The sequence below is a fragment of the Sarcophilus harrisii genome, chromosome 6 (assembly GCF_902635505.1).
Source record: "Sarcophilus harrisii chromosome 6, mSarHar1.11, whole genome shotgun sequence".
In the NCBI taxonomy this organism is placed as follows: Eukaryota; Metazoa; Chordata; class Mammalia; order Dasyuromorphia; family Dasyuridae; genus Sarcophilus; species Sarcophilus harrisii.
In genome coordinates, this window is record NC_045431.1 from 249,919,262 (window position 1) to 249,935,699 (window position 16,438).

Below are 16,438 nucleotides of genomic sequence, written 5' to 3' on the forward strand. Positions count from 1 at the left end.
GGATAACACATGTACATCACTTTATGTAACTGATATTATTGTAATTAATATTAATATCATTAATGTAAATCTATGATATTCTCTCCACTGATTTGGCATCCATATGCATTCAATATCTTATTATTTCACCAAAATTTATTCTCCCAATAGTCTCTAAATAAGTATTGCCTCAAAGCTTTCTTTCCCCTTTGTTGATTACCTCCAATTTATTATGTATATATAATATATATATAGGCATATGACATACATATTATTATATTCATACCATAAATATCTTTATACATCTATGTGTGTTATATCTGTATTTACATGAATACACAGATATTGTGTATTCATGTAAATTCTTGAATGAATGAATAAAACAGTTAATTACTTATTCACTATGATGTTCAGTTATCAAGTGACTGATCCTGATTTTCATTCATTTTCCCAAGTGATTCAAGTCATTACATGACTGAAATATGTGATCTTCACATCAAGTGTAGAGAAGATGAGTTGAAGCCATGGAAAAATTTAATCACACTGTGACTGAGTTCATCCTGGTGGGTTTCACCCAGGATCCTGTCATGCAACTGGTGCTCTTTGTGTTTTTTCTCATGGTGTATTCTCTAACAGTAGTGGGGAACATCACTTTGATAGTCTTAATTTGTGCAGACTCCAGGCTACACAGCCCTATGTATTTCTTCATTGGGAACCTGTCTTTTTTAGATCTCTGGTATTCTACTGTTTATACCCCCAAAATTATAATGACCTGCATTTCTGAGGACAAGAGCATCTCCTTTGTTGGGTGTGTGGCTCAGTTCCTCTTCTCAGGTGGACTGGCATATAGTGAATGCTACCTGTTGGCTGCCATGGCATATGACCGTTATATGGCCATTTCCAAACCACTACTCTATGCTCAGACCATGTCTACAAGGGTCTGTGTGGGTCTTGTTGCAGCTTCATATCTTGGAGCTTTCACTAACTGTGCAATCATTACCCATGAAACATCACTATGTCTTTCTGTGGGGATAATATCATTGATGACTTCTTCTGTGACCTACCACCCTTGGTGAAACTGGCATGTGATGTGAAGGCCAGTTACCAAATTTTGCTTTATTTCCTCTTGACTTCTAATGTAATTACTCCCATTGTCTTCATCTTGGCCTCATACATTTTCATTATTTTTGCCATCTTGAGGATTCGCTCCACCCAGGGTCGCCTCAAAGCCTTCTCTACTTGCTCCTCCCATTTGATCTCTGTTACCTTGTATTATGGCTCTATTCTTTACATTTATTCTCGCCCAAGTTCCAGTTATTCTCTACAACGTGACAAAATTGTCTCCTCATTTTATACTGTGGTCTTTCCTATGTTGAACCCCATGATCTACAGTCTGAGGAACAAAGATGTGAAAGAAGCCCTGAAGAAACTCTTCAAGATGCCAGCTTCCTAATTTTGGGACAAGATTTCATCAATTGTATGTGGCTTTTAGATATTTGTCACTTTAAAAAGAAATAAAATCAATCTACATTTTCTTCTTTTTATTGACAAACATATACATATATTTTGTAAGAATAAGGCTTGTGTAGAGTAGTGAATGAAATGGGATTAGTTACTAACTAAAAATATAATTATATAAATAAATGCTCTATCTGTAACATTCCTTGAGTAGAATCTCTTTTTGTTTATGTCTATAAAACTTCATAGGAATTAGTCATGTTATAATTCCAAATATTGAGATGGTCAAATTTCTTGAAAACAGTTAACTATTAATATGAGTGAATTGCTGAAATTTGTCCTGTTTTCTAAGTCCAGTTCTCATAATGCCCTTTGAGCAACATCTGTGATCTGTGATGATCTTTTGTTTTATCTTTATACTGACAGTTTGATTTCATCTCTATGTTATCAGTAGATGTCTTAGAGAGTTTCTAGATGAACATAGAGGTAAAATAACTTGCTCAATGCAGATAGAGAGTTTAGCATCAGATATTGGACTTCGATCTATGCCATCTTGGTCCCAAGCTCAGCACTCTATCCACAATACCATCCTTCCAAATGTATCAAATAATATCTCACATATTTATATCATTGCAAATCAACTCCTCAAAGTTTATCTATTAAGTCATAGACAGGTTTTAATATGAATTGTTGCAAGAAATTCCTACAGAATTGTCTTTTTGCAATAGTTGCCACAAATTCTTTGTGTGTTTACATACATATATACACACATGTATATTTGTGTAATATATGTATAGATATATATTATATAAATCTATGTTGTGCTATATATGCATATAACTTTTTAGTTTTTTAAAATATTTATCTCTCTACAATATTGTTTGTTAGGAGCATGAACATTATTAGTCCAAATTTACAAATGAATAACCAGAACTCAGAAAAAAAATTTAACTTGTTCATGGTCACTCAGTTAATAAAAATTGGAGTTAATAATTCAACTTTAGATCTTATACTGAAACTTTTTGAATTCAAGTCAAATGCACTTTCTAAAACAAACAAATAAAGGAAAAAACACACTCCCTTTGATGAAAGACTTTGTTGGTAGACCATGAGGCCCTAATGCAAAGAATAAATATCAATTATTCATTCTGAGAGAATGGAAAAGATCAACTGCAATGTTGCTCAGATGGAGTTGTCCATTTGCAAATATCTCTTTTTTTGAAGACAAACTTTATAAGGGTCAAAGCCTTCCACAAGTTATTTGTCTGTGAGCATGAGACAAGAATGTGACCACCCCCTTTCAGTTACAGTCACTAACCTACCAAGTCCCCCAATCATAAGTAGTTCATCATCTCCTCAGGCAGAACTCTGAGGTTTGTTTGTTGGTTTGTTTTCTGAGCAAGTTATTCTACAATGAATATTTATTCCTGTCCTATTCTCCTGAGTTTGTAGTTTCATATAATGTAGCATAATCAACACTGGAAAATATTATTATAAAATTTACATATCATACTTTGTAAATAAATCCTTCATTAGTGGATTTTCATTTGAGGGGGGATTAAAGTTATTAATATGTGTTTATTTTTAGTAGATTTAAACCATATTGCACACAGAAGGATAACATATTGTGGAAATTAACTGGTTGTTTTTGTATGACAATTTTTTTTTCTTTTTTATTATGTTTGGAAAATGAATAAATAATAAAAAAGATTCCACAAACTATTTGAGACTTGCTTTAACTGATGAAACTGAATATTGTTTCTTCTTTCATAACTGATCATTTTCTCCTAGCTCCCAGATATAGATCCTTTTTATTTTTCTTTTTTGTCATCTTTATATGAAGAATTTTTTATTATGTTATTTTGCATTCATGTCTTTCTCTCTGTGACTGAAGTTTCTTTGGCAAAAATACTAGATTGGTTTGTCATCTCCTTCTCCAGTTTATTTTATGGAGGAAGAAACTGAGGCAAGCATAGTTAACAGACTTGACCAGGATCATACAGCTAGTAAGTTTTGGAGACCAGCTGGAACTCATGAAGATGATGACATACTTGATACTCTATCACTCTTCTACTTAACTGTCCAATGGAGAATTTACTGATAAAAAATAAAAATAAAGGAATTTCCAGAAATAAATCTTGTTCTTTTCCACATGTAATTTCAGAAATATTTGAGATAGCTTTTTAAACTTCATTTTATGTTTAACCTCAAAGTATGTATCTATGAGGAGAGCAGATTACTTCTGATGTCTGATTACATTTTTCTTTTAATGTGTAATTCTCATTAACCATTAGAGTCAGGATCTTATATAAGTTTAATTTCTTTTAATTTGTTAGGTTTCTTTTGAAATATTTATACACATAATAATAATAATCTGGAGCATTTGTGTGAATTTATTCATAATAACATTTTTTCCCAAACCATTTGATAATCAAAAATCACAGATAAATAGCTATAATTCTTGGTACCTTTGCTATATTTATGAAGTATTTCTGACATTTTCCTTATTCATATCAACATCAAAGATCTTTGGAACCTGCAGAATTGTAAGCTAAAATCTCCCAAATATTTATTCTAACTCCCAAATAATTATCCTTCATTTGAGACCCAGTTAACCTTTTATAGATTTACCTAATAACAAAATGCTTCTGCAATATTCTAGTCAGATATTTCCTCATAGTTAGGAAGTCATATAGGCTTTTGAAAGTTGCACCATTTTTGCATAGGCTGCAGAAAATGTAGACAAACCAAAAAGATTTTGAGTACTTTTCCCATCATCCAAGGACCAAGATGCTTAAATGAATGAAACTCATCTGTAGAAGGATAATCTATTCAGTTATGAAAGGGTGTTACAGGTCAGTTTAATGAATACTCCTATACATAAAATCAATGACATTCAGAATATATAGAAGACTATAAATTAGTATTATTCGTTGTCTCAGTGACTGAGTCTCAGAGATAGATGCCATTTGGATTGAGTTTTGGAAGTGACTTCAATAGACACTTAGTCCAACTTAGAGCTAAACAATGATATACCATGTGTTATTCTTGCCTAGTGACTTTCTCTTTTCGCTTGAAAACCTCCAGTGAGATAATTTTAGAAATTCTACCCTAACACTACCTTTCCAGCCAAAGTAGCCCACCTTATTTTTGGTTGAGAACCTTACAGAATAAGAAGAACTTTTGGTCTTTTTCAGCCCAATGGATAACAGCTAGGTGGTTATCCATGCACAGTGGATAAAGCCCTGGGCCCATCAGGAATACTTGAGTCAAATCCAGTCTCAGACACATTATATGTATGACCCAGAGAAAATTACTTAACTATTGTTTACTTCATTTTCCTCAAGTATAAAGGGGAATCATAACAGTCTCCATACCTTACAGGTACAGGAGACTTTAATAACACTTATTTTACAGGATTATTGTGAGGATTAACTGAAATAATATCTGTACAAATCTCAGCATAGTTCAGCATAATTGTCAGCACTAAAATTTCTGTCTCCCTCCCCACCCCAGCATGGTTTTCTTCATCAACTCAAAAGCTAAACTTTTGCAGGAAGTCACTTAACTAATAAAGTTTCTCTTGTCTTGTCTTGTCTTCTCTTCTCTTCTAGGCTCCAAATATATATGTATATGTAGGTGTATACATACATATAAATATCCACGTCCATATATGTATATGCATACATATGTGTGTGAGTGTGTGTGTATATTATCTACCTTGTTGCTTCTGGTATATTGTCCTTCTTTTTAGAAACTTTTTGAGAGCAGAGGATTCTTTTATTATTCTTTTCCTTCCTCTTCTCTTCCTCTTCCTTCTTTTCCATCTGGTCAGTTTTGCTCTTTTAAAGTGTTTTTCTCTTTAGTGGATTTTTGATTTTTTTTAATCATTTGGCCTATTTTGTTTTTTAAGTGTTATTTTCTTCATTATTTTGATACTTCCATTACCAAGCAGTTGATTCTTTTTTTCATGATCTTCATATATTACTCATTCATTCATACACACACCCAGTTTTATTTTAACTCTCTTATTTGATTTTTGAAATACTTTTTTTGAATTCTTCTAAGAATTCCTTTTGGGCTTGCATCCAATTTATGTTTTTGTTGTTGTTGTTGTTGTTGTTATTGTTGTATGTGTGTATGTGTCTTGGGATATTTAAGTTTTGACTTTGTTATTTTCTTCTGAGTTTGTGTTTTGGTCTTCCTTGTCACAATATTCTTATGTTGTTGTTCACTCATTTTTCAGTCTATTTATTGACTTTTAACTTGATATTAAAGTTAGACTCTGTTCCCAGGATGGAGGAGGCACTGTTCCAAACTATGGTTTTGTGTGTGTGTGTGTGTGTGTGTGTGTGTGTGTGTGTGCAGCTTTTTTGAGCTAATGCTGACATTCTGTAAGTAGGCAGTCTTCCCAAGCTGATGTGATCAAGATCCTGACTACTATGTATACCATACCTCTGGTATGCTATTGCTACTTCTCATGCTAAGAATGAGATCCAGAACTGTGATGTGCAGGTTAGTTCCCAGTTGACCTCAAGATCAGTCAGAGTCAGGATCAGCAAAAGTCCTTGGTCTTTAGGGGGAGAAGTAATGCAGAGAGACCAACCTCCAGGAGTCTGGCCACCAACAATCTCTCTCCTAGTTGTTCTCCTCCAAAGTGATTCTGGCTTGTCTTACTCCATCCCCTAATCCCCCTACAATTATCTGTATACACCAAAAGATCAAGCCAGCACAGAATAGTTGGAAGGGCCATTTTCCAAGCATTTGCTAATAGAGTATTATCCAATAGGTAATTAGCCTTAATTGCTCTATTGTCTGATTGAAGTGCACCTATTTAGAATTTCAGCCCTTTACACAAAACTGTGATCTGGATCTGCATATAATCAATGCAATGGAGTTCTGGACCTAACTGCCAAAAAATAAGACCCCTCTGATTTTCTTCTGACCAATTATCCAATATCTATTGCTGGCTTTCTAGGATATTAGTTATACTGGACTTTGCTATACTTTCACCATGATCTGATAGACAATTTACATTGACCTCATTTGCCTTAGTCTGGAAAATTGTTTTCCCATACATTTGTGGCTCTTGACAATACAGAATTCATTTTGAGATATTATTTTAAAGTTCTTTGGAAGGGAATTTCTCAGAGCTATGTAAATCCCTGTCTTTATTCTGCCATCATGACTTTGCCCCTTTTATGAATATTTTAAATTGTATTTGTTTACCTATTTACATGTTATCCCCTGTTGTAGAACATAAACTTCCTGAAGTCAGTGATTATTTGCTTTTTGTAGGTGTGTATGTAGCAATTTGAATAGTGGTTTAAATATGATAAGCCCTGATACATTTAAAGAATGAATTGAAAAAGCCTTGAAATGCTTTAAAAAAAACAATAGAATGGCCATCATTGCTTTAAGAATTCTTCTACCAAAGAGAAACCATGTAGTTTTCAAATGAATTAAATTATTTCACCTTTTCCCTTCTTTTTTTCTACAATTTAATTTTATTTCCATTACATTTCTCATGGAAATAACTTTAGGGATTTTAGAAGCTCCAAAAATAGCTTGCAATAGTAGAGATCTTTCTTTTCTCAACCCCAGTCTACAGATTCTATTGGGTTTTGGTGCAGTGGTAAGTCATTGTTATTATTACTTTCCTATATTTTCCAGGTCTTATTAAGGAAGAAAGTCATGGATGAATTAACTTTGGAGAGCATGATTCCCTAGTGTGACTCCATCCTCCTGTGGAATTAAACAAAACCAAAACAATCAACAGGAAATTTGGTTTAATTGCCATATCCAAGGACTTCCAGGCCAAGAGTATTTACTTGATTGGGATCTGAGCCTCTGGAGAGCCCAAAGTAAGTACAAAAGATTCCAGGAGCAGCAGAATAGGGAGGGTTCCACTGGGATGACTGCATTGCTCGTTTTTAGGTGAGTTGTATGAATCAGGGATGGGACTTAAGTAGAAATATCTTGTTGCAAAAGAAGCCGATAGTCTGTTTGATACTGCCTAAATAAATGCAGCTGCCTCTAACGTGTGACATGAGGCACCAGCTGAGAAGCCAGATAAATACCTACACATCTGACCCAAATAGCTCATTCACAAGCCTGGCAGAATATCTGAAATCTCAAAAGTATTATATTTTCTGTTGTGGTCAGACATCTTCTCTATCTGATTCATGAGCTCATAGATTTAGTTTGGAAGGGAATTGGAAAGTCATTTAACCTATAGCTTTCATTTTACAAAAAAGATAATTGATTCAGACCACAAGCAAGTGCAGTGTAAGGGTTCATACAGATTTGGGTCTTCTGATTCCAGATGTATTATTCTTTCCACTTTTCTAAACTAAGAGCTTTAGTGGAAAGGAAAATCTCACAGATCCATTACATTTTTCTACCATTAAAATTGTGAGTACTCAAACCTGTGGAGGACTCAGAATATTGCAGAAAACATGTATTAGGGCCTGAGCAATCTATCAAATCATATACATGAATAATTTCAAATCTCATCTCAAAAATATTTGATCAAGTTTACATCTGCTCTTGACATTTAGTTTTGCAACCCAGAGGAAGTTAAAAATTGAAAATGGAACGGTGTCAGCAAATGGCAACCAGAAAAGACATTTTTTTTTACTTCACATTCACAGTGATGAGAAATAGGAATATACAGAAATTATAAGAAATACAGAGAAATGAAAAGAGAGAGAGATACAGAGTGAGACAGAGAGACGAATAGAGACTGAGCAACACAAAAGATGTTCCAGAAATTACGTTTACCTTTGGGAACACAGAAAGAAAACAATAGTCTCTGCTGAATCACAGCGGTCCTATTCTAATGAGAGAGATGGCCATTACAATAACTATGCACATAAAAGATAGAAACAGTGTAAAAGAGGGGCAATTTCAGAGGAAGAGCACCAATGGGGAAAAGAGGAGGGAGAATGTCTTATGCCAGATATGAGATTTGAGCTTGTGCCAACTCTAAGAGGAAGTTTCTTGAACAAGAAAGCTGTGTAAGGGCTTGTTTTGAAGTCAAAAACCATTGCTGTCTCCTTGTCTAACATGTTGTGCCCAGCCCAGTTTTTTCAATTTTATTCAACAAATGCTGCACACAGAAAAGAGAAAGAAAAAGTCATATTTATATGAGGTCAGAAATTATCACAGGAGATGAGTTTCTTGCACCATTATTCTAAATAGAGATGTCTGTTATTTCAGGTCTCCTCTCTCCCAAGAAGCTCCTCGGCTGATAATACATTTTCTATATGGCCTCGGTGGGAGGGGAGAGGAAGTCTCCAGTGCCCCTACATAAACAAAAGGAGAGAGATATGTTTTTCTTCTATGTTTGTGAAAGATTTCTATGCTCTATTTTAGGCTCATAATTTTGAATGGAAAGTGATTATATCAAAGAAAACTTTTCTGCCAAAGTAAGTATATTTTATTTATTTTTTTATTTTTTAAAATTTATTTTATTTTTAATTTAGGAATAAAACAAGAATTTCTATAACATAATAAGTACAATGAGAAAGATAACTGCTCATCTTCAATGTTCTCATAGTCAAAGGGGAGAGGGAGATAGAAGTAAATAACTAGATAAATACAAGATCTCAATGGAATGAACAGAAGACAACCTGAGATAAGAGGGTACTAAAAGTTGCAGGGGTCCTCAAACTTTTTAAATAGGGGGCCAGTTTATTTAGAGATTTATTGTCCCTCAGACTGTTGGAGAGCTGGACTATAGTGAAAACAAAAACTTTGTTTTGTGGGCTTTTAAATAAAGAAATTTCATAGCCCTGGGTGAGGGGGATAAACGTCCTCAGCTGCTGCATCTGGCCCCCTGCCGTAGTTTGAGGACCTCTGATAGAGGAACCAGGAACCTGCTTGAGAAGATGAGATTTAAACTGAAAGAAGTGGTGAGAACCAAGTGAGAGGTGAGGAGCAAGAACATTCAAGCTTGAGCTACATGTATATTATATGACTTGCCTAAATAAAACACTATTACTATCATACATGGAGTGTAATCTCATATGTTATTGACTACCATATAATATTGATGTTTTTCAGTTGTGTCTGATTCTTCATGACCCCATTCAGGGTTTTAACAGATGACCTTGACTGGCTAACCATTTTCTTCCAGAATTCATTTTATAGATAAGGAAACTGAGGCAAATAGGATTAAATGATTTCTTATTAAATGTCAGAGGCCAGAGTTGAATTCAGGAAGACGAGTGTTTCTGATTCCAACCCTATTATCCCATGTATTCCACTACCTAGCTGCCTTACTAGCACAGTATCAAACAATTATGCCAACATCCTGGATGGTTGTGATGATGATAGAATAAAATTTCACTACTTCAGATTATCCTCAAAAGTGGTGTGGAGGTTAGGGGATTGAGATGAGCTAGAAGTCTATATTATAAAACGCAAAAAAGACTTCTTTGATGGACTTATTTCAGGAACAAAATGACCTTAGGCACAAGGAAGAATGTACACTGTTTTAAAACAATAAAACATTTTATTTGATACTGGAACTCATAAAACAAAGGCTACATAACTACTTCTTACATTTATTGCAATGAGAATTCCTTTCAGGCTTGAATTGCATTGATGATGTTTTATGAAGGATTTTTCAACTCTTAGGTTTTTAGATTTTGTTTTTCCTCATGTTTGTAAAAATAGAGCAAGTGGTAGAAAAAATGAGATGTCACTGTTTGATAGAATAAGAACTGGATTTGGAGTCAGATCATCTTGGACAAACCACATCTACTCCCTGAAGCTCATTTTTCTTGTCTTAACAATAAAAGAGTTGAACTCATTAATGAGTGAGTTAATGATGAAGCAATAACCCTATAATTCTTTGATACACTAGGTAAATAGAGAACTGATTAATGGAATTTCATTAATCATAAACAAGAATGGCTTTATGGCCCAATAGTGTAATTAATTTTTAAAATTTAATTTAATGTAACATTTATTTCAAAATGATTTCCTATCCAGTACTTCCATATTTTGTACAGAGCTTGGTAGACATTTGTTGAAGATGGATGTGGATAAAATCTCCTTTACTAGTGAAAATGGCAGGTACTGAGCCTCTCTGAAGCTAGCTGGGCTAGTCTTTGGAGGGTAGTGTTGAAGTCAGAGACATGGGATATACTTGAAACCTTTTTGGGCTAGTAGGGAACACCATCTTCTTAAAGATGTTGATCATTCAAAGTCACCTCCATTGAAATAAGAACCATTTCAAATTTCTGCTGGTGCTAAGGTTTACTTAAATGATAGGCAGAGATGAACAAATTAGACAATAGGCAAATTTTACTACTGTTGATTGGTATAGTGTATCCAATCATGCAATGTTTGCTTTTCATTTGTTTTATCTAGATATGGGCAATGGCACTTCTGAACCACTTCTCCATGGCAGATGAAACCCTCTACAGGCATGGAGAAAGACAACCACACTGTAACTGAATTTATTCTTCTTGGTTTTTCCCAGGATCCTGTGATGCAGCTCATCCTGTTTGTAATTTTTCTCATTGTATACTCTATGACACTGATGGGGAATATTACTTTGATAGTATTAATCTATACTGACTCCCGGCTGCACACTCCCATGTATTTCTTCATTGGGAATCTGTCTTTTCTGGATCTCTGGTATTCCTCTGTTTATACTCCTAAAATCATGGTGACCTGTATCTCTGAGGATAAAAGCATCTCCTTTGCTGGATGTTTGGCTCAGTTCTTTTTCTCAGCAGGACTAGCATATAGTGAATGCTACCTGTTGGCAGCCATGGCATATGACCGCTATGTAGCCATCTCCAACCCACTGCTCTATGCTCAGGCCATGTCTAGATGGTTATGCATGTGTCTGGTTGGCATTTCCTACATTGGTGGTTTTGTTAACGCTATCATACTTACTAGCAATACATTCACTCTGAATTTCTGTGGGGATAATGTTATTGATGATTTCTTCTGTGATGTCCCACCTTTGATAAAGCTGGCGTGTGATGTGAAGGACAGTTACCAGGAAGTGCTTTACTTCCTCTTGGCTTCCAATGTCATCACTCCTACTGCACTAATCCTGGCTTCCTATCTCTTCATCATTGCTGCCATCTTGAGGATTCGCTCTACACAGGGTCGACTCAAAGCCTTTTCTACTTGTTCCTCTCATTTGATTTCTGTTACCTTATACTATGGCTCTATTCTTTACATTTATTCTCGCCCAAGTTCCAGCTATTCTCTGGAACGGGACAAAATTGTCTCTACATTTTACACTGTGCTCTTCCCCATGTTGAACCCCATGATCTATAGCCTGAGGAACAAGGATGTCAAAGAAGCCCTAAAGAAATTCTGCAAAATGACAACTTCCTAAATTTGGAGAAAACATTGTGTTTTCCTCTAAAAATTTCATCTCAATATTGGATGTAACTTGTCTGACACTCAGAGTTCTCTGAAATGTTTTCTATTAAATATGATATAGAATATGCCTTCTTTTTCCTAGGAATAAAATAGTCTCATAAGATTTGAGACAATTTAGGTTATGACAGAAAATTCTGGGATGAGCAAAATGAAACTGGGTTACTATTTGAAGAAAAATATGATTGTAGAGTCAAATGTTTTTGGTTGTTTAATTTATGTTTGGATAGAGTGACTTAATATATTATGTTTTGTAGTGAGGAAGATCTGTTGTCAAGTCCTGTTTCTTACAATTTGTGAAAGTTTTATCTCAATTAGCCATTTAGTCCTTTAGCCAAAAAGTATTTATTAATCTCTTACTATGTATCTCAAATACAATTCTAAGTGTTGATGATACAAAGAAAGGTAAAAATAGTTTCTTCATAGAAAGATCTCACATTTTAATGGCAGTGAGATATTTTAATGTAGTAATAGACCTAAGTATATAACAATAGGAATAATTAGATATAATAATAAGTATAATATAATAAATAAGCATATACATAGGCTATAAGGAAAAAGATGGAAAGGGCAAGAAAAGCTTGTGTGACTTTTTGAGTCAAAACTCAAAGGGAGACAAAGAAATCATGATGTGAAGATGAGGACAAGATATTATTTTAGACATGGGGAAAAGCTAAGCACATAGAAATAAAGATAGAAAATGGAATATAAGGAGCAGAGAGAAGTCTATTGTGTGGGAAAATTAAAGTAGAGAAAATAGAGAAAAGCAACATAAAATTAAATTGGAAAGATAGAAATGAGTTCCATTTTGGAAGGCTTTAACTGACAAACAAAAATCTTTACTTTTGATTTTGCAGATAAAAAGAGCTATTAGAGGTTTTGGAGGAGGTAAACTGCCTCATTTTAAGAAAATCACCTGGTTAGTGTAAGGCAGTTCTCTAGTACCTATCTTTTGATTGTGGTTGTTATTGTTGTTAAGTTATTTCAATCACATCCAACTTTTTATCAGCCCATTTGGGGTTTTATTGGGAAAGATACTAGAGTGGTTGAATATTTCTTTCTTGAGGTAATCTCCTAAGTAACATATAGGTTGTGATCACCTATAGTGCAATAAGGTCTTAAGGCTGAAAAAAATCAGAAACTCTTTATGTAAATCTTTGAAAATATTAGTGTGACATATACTTGAAGCCAATATTATTCCTAGAATGCTTTCTGTTGAAAGAATTTGAAATGTTGTATGTAGAATGAAGTTAATGGAGTTTGAGCCATTTAAGTCTTAGATGAATCCCTCTTTCAGAAAGGATTAAATCTCAAGGTTATTACAGTTTTAAAAACACATACATATTATTTAACAGCCTATAGAGTTACTTCTACAAGTGCATTTTGCTTTAAAGAGTTCTTTCTTTAGGATGTCTTCCTTTAAGGTTTGGTGATGTTAGCAATTTTTGCATCCTTTGATAGTGCTAAATGCAATTTTTTCAACAAGTAATGTTTTAAGAAGTGATAAATGATTAAATTCTCTGAAAAGAAATTTCTCTTCAAATTTAGCTGGGCTGTTTCTAAGAAAATGTAGTAGCATTTTATGTTAGGACTTACATTTGAGTTCCTTCCAATTTGATATGACTTATTAGAATTGATGTTTCAGAGACTCAGGGTTACCTTTAAAGCACTGAGTAACCAGAAGAGAACTTTGAAATTTTCAGCATGCAAAAAAGAGAGACAAAATGCCCTGACCTAATTTTAGACAATTCTAAGTGATTCTATTGTCTGTAGCCTAATGATGAACAACATGAACTTGTTGGTACCCCTAGAGTAGAGATGAACATTAATTGCATTTATTCTTTCTTAGTTCCAGGTCAATGAGATTTGGAGACAGAATAATTTATGATCTATGAAAGATCCAGGAATGGGAATGTGTAACAGTCTTTAGGAGTCATAGTAGCCAAGCCCTACATATTCAAAAAATGATCTGCTTATCCTATCTCAGCAATAATTTGTCTTGACAGCTGACTGATATTCAATAACTCATGAGCAATGAACTGGGGGATATTTTTACTACCATTTTAAGTTTGTGTCCAATATCTTCAGTTTGTGTCCATCTCCCTACTGAGGGAAATAAAAGAGAGAGAGAGAGAGAGAGAGAGAGAGAGAGAGAGAGAGAGAGAGAGAGAGAGAGAGAGAGAGAGAGAGAGAGAGAAAGAGAGAGAGGGAGAGAGAATCCTGTTGTGAGATGGGACAGTATCTTTGTACTTTAGTTTTTGATGTATCTTTTTTTTTTATTAAATATCAGTTGATAAAAGCTAATTGATGCTAATTGCTAAAATTGGCATGGGGGGCTAATTACTTATAAGATGATGTTGAAAAGACAATTAGGTGAATGATATAAAGGAATGCATAAGAGATGGGGGGCAGGTAATCATGAGTAATGTTACTAGGAAGACACATTAGTCTCTTGTTTTTATCCTAGGACTATAATGGGGAGAAATAGCCTTTCTCCATGGATCAGATCTGCTAATCTGAGTGGTAGAATTTTAATCCTGGAGTCAAGAAGACCTAAGTTCAAATCCAGCCTTACTTATTTCTGGGCAAGGCACAAAAGCTCTATCTCAGTTTCTTCATTGGTAGGAGGTAATATTATCATAAAATAGTGATAATATTAGCACCTGTTAGCCTAGTGTTGTTTTGAGGATAAACAGTTTTGAGGAAAACAAATATTTGTAAAGAATTTTGCAAGCCATAAAGTGCTATATAAAAGCTAGTAACTACTATACTATAGGCAGCCAGGTGGCACAGTAGATAAAGCATTAGGTCTGTACTCAAAAGACCTGAATTCAAATCAGGCCTCATTCACTTATTATCTGTGATCCAGAATAAGTGCTTTCAATGTGTTTGCTTCCATTTCCTTATTTGTAAAATGACTTGGAGAAGAAAATAACAACCATTCCAATATCCTTGCCAAGAAGAAAATGGGATCATAAAAAATCTGACATGACTAAAACAAATTACTATTATTATATTTAAATAATTATAGTGAGCATTTTAGACCAAGGTTACTAACTAATGTTAGGACTTCTAAAATAATGGGAATATTGATTTTTATATGTTTTTCTATTATATTACATATACATATACACAAACACACATATACTGGTGATACCAGTTATCATAGTCCTTATTCTCAGGCTATTCATAGCATGGAGGGTGCTATGGGAACCACCTGCTAATGACTTCTGGGGATCTAATTCTGTCCAGCAGAATAGATCCTTCATGTGAGGTGATAATAGCAATGCAAAGAGAATGAGAGGCAATTGCATTCTCTGACCTCTCTCCTCTTCCATCTTGCCTCCAATTTATTTCATTACCAATTCACCAGCAACATGTGTGTCAGTAAAGGCTGATTTGCAATTCCTTCAAGTGTGTTATGATTCACAGCTGTTGGGTCTTTTGAAGAACCAACTTGCCCCTTACTGGTACAGTCCTCTTTAACCCTTTACAGGCTTTCTGGATTTTGCATTTAGGCATGGTCCTTAACTGAGGGGACACTGTAAACTAGATTATGGAAGATCCTACAAAGTTGAAAAGACTTTGAAGGCAGGCCCAATGAAAGGCTTCATGTCTGTCATCTAAGGAACACAGTAATTAAAAAGGAAAAACATCCCAAGAGCAAGAGTTCTTAATTTCAATATCTCTCTCTCTCTCTCTCTCTCTCTCTCTCTCTCTCTCTCTTTTTCTCTCTTCTCTCTCTCTCTCTCTCTCTCTCTCTCTCTCCCTTTCTCTCTCTGGGTCTGTCTTGGTATCTCTCTGTGTATGTGTGTGTGTTTCACTTTACATGTGTGTATTGACACATTGCACATGATAGCCAAAATTATAAGGTTGATTCATTGATTTGATAACTAAGTTAAAAAGAAGACTTAGACATTAAAATAATGTTTTGATTTCAATATTAAGGCAATAGAATAATGCTGGCATCTTCAAAAGAACAAGGAAACTTTAGAAGGGAGCTAGATTTAGAAAGAAAGATAATAAACATAGGTTTTAGACATATTGAGTGCAAGATATCTCTAAGGTATCCTGAGAAAGATCCAATAAGCAATTGAGGATTCAGAGAAAAGCCAAGAGAAAAAGTTCGGAAAATGTTTCAACTGTCAACAGTTTTATTAGCTTCGTGTGTTGGAGATTTCATTTTTTATATTTTTCATATCCAATAAGCTCCAAAATGTTATTGATTCTGCCTTCACAATTGGTTTCATACCCTTTCTCTTCTCTCAATTCTAAATTCTAATTTCTCATCACTTCTTACCTCAATTATGGTGATAGTTTCCTGAATGATCTTCCTGCTTCTAATTTCCTCTTTCAATTCATTCTGAACAAAACCATACTCATGAGGAGTTCCCTTTCCCATGAACTTTTAATGTTTTTAGTGCTTCTAGGATAAAATATAAACTCCTGTATCAGACATAAAATTCATAATGTGTTGGTTGACATGTTTTTTTTTTTATTCAGATATTTCTTCTTAACAAAGTTTATATTCTGCCCAAAAAAAACCACCAATCATTCTTATAACTAGATTTAAAACTCATGAAAAATA

General features: G+C 34.3%; 1 protein-coding gene and 1 pseudogene across 1 annotated transcript; both read left to right on the forward strand.

Moving 5' to 3' along the window:
* Positions 1 to 503: 503 nt before the first annotated feature.
* LOC100922156 lies at positions 504 to 1,432 on the forward strand (annotated as a pseudogene).
* Positions 1,433 to 10,824: 9,392 nt separating this feature from the next.
* Positions 10,825 to 11,806, forward strand: LOC116419960 (olfactory receptor 1013-like). The gene has a single exon (XM_031942746.1). It carries the CDS (start codon positions 10,859 to 10,861, stop codon positions 11,804 to 11,806), a length of 948 nt encoding a protein of 315 aa, XP_031798606.1. The 5' UTR covers positions 10,825 to 10,858.
* The last annotated feature ends 4,632 nt before the right edge of the window (positions 11,807 to 16,438 follow it).

Bases quoted from the DNA above. Each gene is read 5' to 3' on its own strand.
- LOC116419960 (XM_031942746.1), top strand. From the start codon at position 10,859: ATGAAACCCTCTACAGGCATGGAGAAAGACAACCACACTGTAACTGAA.